Source organism: Tupaia chinensis, unplaced genomic scaffold, assembly GCF_000334495.1.
Source record: "Tupaia chinensis unplaced genomic scaffold, TupChi_1.0 Scaffold000159_1, whole genome shotgun sequence".
In the NCBI taxonomy this organism is placed as follows: domain Eukaryota; kingdom Metazoa; phylum Chordata; class Mammalia; order Scandentia; family Tupaiidae; genus Tupaia; species Tupaia belangeri.
This window is the reverse complement of record NW_006159630.1, coordinates 3,284,161-3,289,072: the sequence shown is the minus strand read 5'-3', so window position 1 is coordinate 3,289,072 and position 4,912 is coordinate 3,284,161. Positions and strand designations below refer to the sequence as shown.

The window sequence follows — 4,912 nt, the reverse complement described above, 5'->3', positions numbered from 1 at the left end:
AAAAAAAAGAAAAACATTAGGAAATAAGAAATGGAAAATTATTTGTTGATGATAACATGTATGCTGATGTGCTTGATTGAACCAATATACAGTGTAATCTGGATGGAAAATCTCATTTTGCATGTTGTAATGATGTACAGTGAATGAATGTAAATAAATAAATTTAAATAAATAAAAATAAATTAAAAAAAAAAAAAGTTGGCAGGGGCCAACAGGTGTGATGGTTAAGGAACTGGATCTCCACATGACTGACTATGGTTCGAGTCCCAGATCTGGTGGCCTGAAATCCACACAGGGCCTGTGTGTGTGTGTGTGTGTGGCCAAAATCCAGGGAGGAGAAGAGAGAACAAGGTTGCGATGAGGCCATCTCCCCCAGGGGGTGATTTCTCTCTCTCCCTCTCTGCCTCTCTCTGGCACACACCCTATAACAATCTAAAAAAACCCAAAAACCTCACAAAATTATATAGTTTTATGTACATTTATATATATATATGTATTTTTTTTAAAGAAAACTGTTTATTACACCAGTGGGCATGGAAGAGTTAGCACTCTGAATCTCCAATCTGTTCATATATTTTAAAATGCATATCTTTTAAACACGCATGAATGTATGTAAAGTATTATTTTTTTTTGCCAGTGGACACGTGAGCTCTGTAGAGAGAAACAGAGAGACAGCGAGAGGGGAGAGAGCAAGTGTCCCCACGGTCAGGGTCACACTGCAGTCCCTTCTACCTCCCCATCCTGTCGGGACTGGGGCACGTGAACACGTGTGTTTTCAAGTGTGTTTTTTTGGTGTGTTTTTCAAGCCACTGGGGTTGGGATTTGAACCACATACTCTGCCACGTGGGATCTGGTTTCCTTAACCACCAGGCCATGGGTCAGGAAAGTACTTGAAAACGTTGAAGGACACAGGCCAAACTGATAGACTGGCAAAATTCGGAGGGGTTTCCCGAGGGCAGGGAGGAGGAGGGACGCTGAGAGGAGGGTGGAAAGAAGTAATCATTTTACCTAAGTGCTTTCAGTTTTTACATTCAGAAAATGAATGTGAAGTGTCAAAAGGTGACATTATAGCCTTACTTCTAGAATGATTGGCTTTTATTCGCGATTCGTGAACCTGACAACCTTCCTTCTACGCAGGAGAGCTCTTCCGGGCAGCGGCAGGTGAGAAGAGGGGACAGGGACAGCGGAAAGCGCTGCTTGGGGGCCAGCTGGTGGCACGTGTGTGTCATGCCCCAAGCCCCAAATGGAGAAGGGAGTGTGGCCTGGCCATCCGCCGTGGGGTGCTTTCTCATTGCCCTCTCTCCGTCTTTCTCGTGAGGACATTTTTGCTCCCTAGCAAAAGAAAGGGAAGGGCGAGTTGGCCAACTCTGGCTTACGGCAGGTGCCTGTGCTTTTGTGAGTTAGCCACCGCAAGTGTCTGGAATTCCCTGCTATCTGGAAGACAGGCTGCTGTTCTGAGAGATTTTGAAATGTCTGCATTTACCCCACCCGTCTTAGATAAATACCGAGGCAGAACTCTCTCTCTCTCTCTCTCTCTCTCTCTCTCTCTCTCTCTCTCGCATGTGGTCCGGACAGCATCTGGAGTGAAGCTGCAGTCTGGACCACCAGGAGCCTGGCTCCTTCTAGCTGTTGCTCTGGGCCCTTCTATGTGGCTCCTCTCATAACCTCAGATGGCGCCGCAGCCCCCAGGGTCACAACCTCAGCCTCACCTGGCAGCCAGCGGGAAGCGGGGGCCACTTACTCGTTTATTGTTCCTCCTAAGCTACAGATGACGCCTTGGGAAGAGACGGAGCTCTGGCTGTTTCCGGAGCTCACCCGAGCACAGCCGTCATGAACTGCGGTGTGAGGGTGAGCTCGGGTGTAAGGGGGAGCCCCAAACCTGCGCATGCTGGCCCATCCTAAAGGACGCAGCCAGAAGGCCAGCAGGAAGCCCCGAGTTTACTTAGCAGGGAAGCTCGGCTGGTGGCCAGGCGGGGACGGCTGGGCGGGGATGGCCGGGCTGCACCAGGCAGGCTCCCAGTGTAGACGCTACAGAGCAGAGTAGACAAACCTGGAGGAGCGCACAGGCTCCGTCCCCGGGGCAGGGATCTGGCTCCCACGATCCTTGTTCGAAGCCGACGATGGCCCAGCTGGTCATTAGCAGGGTTGTCTGTGCTCGAACGTCCATTTTGTGCCTTGACCTGGGGTGCCAACATGGTAGAAGCTCCAGTCCCGAGCCGACCCCATGGGGTAAGGGAAGGTCAGGAGGCCCAGCGGGGCAGCAGCCGGGTCTCGGGGTGACAGGGTGCGCAGCAACCAGGAGGACAGTTCAGTGTGTGGGGCCTACCCTCTGCAGGAAGCTTGCTACCCTCCTACAGCGCAGACTTCCTGGGCCAAAGCCCCACAAGGAGCCCCCGGAGAGAGAACTCTGCCATCCCCATCCTGCCGTGGGGTACAGTCTCCCACTCCTGCCAAGAGGGACCTGTCCTCCTCTCCCTGCTGGCCTGAGACATGACCAGGTCCCATGGCTAACAACCTCAGGCAGACTCCCCACCCTGGCATTTACAGAAGCTTGGGCCTCGTAAAGTTCAAACTGTGAGACAGTAACAGGCTGTCGGCTTGGCGTGGGCGACAGGGCAGCCCTCACCGCTGGGCCCTGGCGGGGAAGGAGACTGGGGCCGGCCCTGGCACCGGTGAGAATCCCGGCTCCTCTCCTCACGTCTGGCCTCTGTGCAAGGTGCTGGGAGGTGCTGTTTTGTGGATGTGCCACGCAGGCCATGGGGGCAGACTATGAGCCTATAAGCCACCTAGGCAGGGACTAGAACAGGTGGGCAACCACGTGGGATCAAGCACTGCACTATGGGGCTGGCTATAAAAATGACCTTTTAATAGGGGTCAGCTGGACTGAATTAAAATCTCATTTCTGCCACTTATTGACTTTTTGACCTTCAGGCGATTGATCCATTTATCTTTCTGAGATGAACCTCAATTTGCCCAACCAAGAAAGCTAATGAGGACGCTACAGCCTTAGGGAACGCCCGGCTCAGACGGAACTCGCTCGGCCCCGCCCTCCGAGGCCCCGCCCTGACCACGCCCTCGGCCACGCCCACAGGCTCTCCCAGTACAAAGTTCCCGGCGCCCGACTGAGAGGCCAGAGCGCACGGAGTCCAGCCAGAGCCCAATCCTAGCCCGGCCGCCGCGCCGCGCACTTCCGATTGGCTGAAGGCGGTGGCAGGGGCGGGCAAGGGCCTGTGATTGCTTCTCGTAGCTGGTGACGCCACCGGAGCACCCGGCGGAGCGTGCACCGGTGTCATGGAGGCGCCGGTGGTGGCAAGGCCTCCGGGGAGGAGGTGAGCATCCCGGCTCCCATTCGTGGGCGAAGCTCCTGGGCCCAGGGTCGCCCGTGGACAGGTAGAGAGGGCGGTGGGGTCCGGCGCCAACGCCGGTGCTTCCTGCCGGTGAACAACCCAGGGGCAGCGGTCACCACTTCCCTGTCGCCCCGTCCGCTGTGACGGACCTGCCAGCCAGTGGGCAAGGTATTTCTGGACAGGAGGAGGGATGTGGGGCTGACTTCCCCGTCCAGTGGAGAATGACAGGCGACGGAGGTGTGCACAAGGAAAGATTGCTCTGAGAGGTGGAGGGGGCAGCAGAAAGACAGAAAAATCGGCCATGAAGGGTGCCCGGGGGGAGGGTGGTGGAGCGAAGGTGCAGAGAGCACCCTGGCATCTCAGTCCTCCCACTCGCCTGCTGTTCAGGCCCCGTCTGTCCCGCAGGTACTGGGTCAGCGTTTGGGCGTGGCTGGCTGGGGGGGGCCTGTGAACGCCTGTTGGCAGGTGCTACCCCAGTTAACAGAGAGATGGCTGTGGGTGCTGGTAGGTTTCGAGACTTTCAACTTTGGTGCCATGTCCCATGCGTGGCTTTTCACTGCTCTTGAAATACTTTCTTTTTTCTTTTCTTTCTTTCTTTCTTTCTTTCTTTTTTTTTTTTTTTTTTTTTTTTAAATAAACCTCTTGGGGCCGGCGAATGGCACAGTGGTTATGTTCCTGGACTCCCACTGGATCCCCCATGGCTGACTGTGGTTTGAGTCCCAGACCCGGTGGCTTGAAACTCATGCCGGGCACGTGAGCACCCAAGGTCCTGAGAGGAGGGTGGAGAGGGGACTGTGGTGCGGCCATCCGCCTGGCGGGAGATTCCCCACCTTCTGTCTCTCCGTGCTAGTCCATGTGCTCTATAGCAAAGTCCTCTGGAAAAATAAGAAAGCTGCTGACTTGAGCTTACTCAGGGTCTCCCTGCTCACTGTGCAGAGGTGCACTCCCCGTCACACCTGTCCATGAACGGCGAGGGGCTGGGGCGTGCTCCATGGAATACCCTTTGGTAAACACTGACTGCAGGGAAAGCTGGGCCTTGGTCTCTTGGACGCTTTAACGTTTTTTTTTTTTAGTTTGTTATAGGGTGTGCATGCTAGAGAGTGAGAGCGAGTGAGAGAGGAAGTGAGAACGCACCCCTGGGGGAGTGATCACACTGCATCCCTGTCTGCATTTTCCATTCAGGATTTTGGGCATGCACAGATACGTGCCTGGCATGTGCCTCAAGCTGTCGGGTCTGGGGCTCAAACTGCATAGCTGGCCATGTGGGGTCCAGTGCCTTAAAGGCCACACCACTGGTTGGCCCCAGAATCTTAAACTTCCTGGGATCTTGAGTGTTCCTGGCCCCTTGGCCATAGTGAAGCCTGTGGACCCTGCAGCGTCCCTGTCTTGGTCATGCAGTGAGCTCTGGGTGGCTGCTGTACGAAGGATGGTGGTGTCCCAGAGTGGTCCCGGTACAACTGCTCCCAGCGCCCATAGGCACAGGTGGCTGTCGAGAGCGCGGAGCTGGCCGGCGCCTGTGACGCTTGTGTGGTCTACACGAGGTTACGTAGGTTAGAGACGCTCTT

The 4,912-nt window shown here is 55.1% G+C and overlaps 1 protein-coding gene across 6 annotated transcripts in view; it reads left to right on the top strand.

Moving 5' to 3' along the window:
• Positions 1-3,147: 3,147 nt before the first annotated feature.
• ENGASE (endo-beta-N-acetylglucosaminidase) overlaps positions 3,148-4,912 on the top strand; it is an 11,628-nt gene continuing 9,863 nt past the window's right edge. For 4 of the 6 annotated variants that reach the window (XM_006145695.2, XM_006145693.3, XM_006145692.2 and 1 more), the window contains exon 1: positions 3,148-3,329. In XM_006145695.2, the coding sequence (XP_006145757.1) occupies positions 3,292-3,329 (38 nt within the window). In that variant the 5' untranslated portion in view covers positions 3,148-3,291. Of the gene's footprint in view, positions 3,330-4,746; positions 4,898-4,912 lie in introns of those variants that run through there. The other 2 variants (XM_014586738.2, XM_027770752.1) reach the window with 2 other exon arrangements.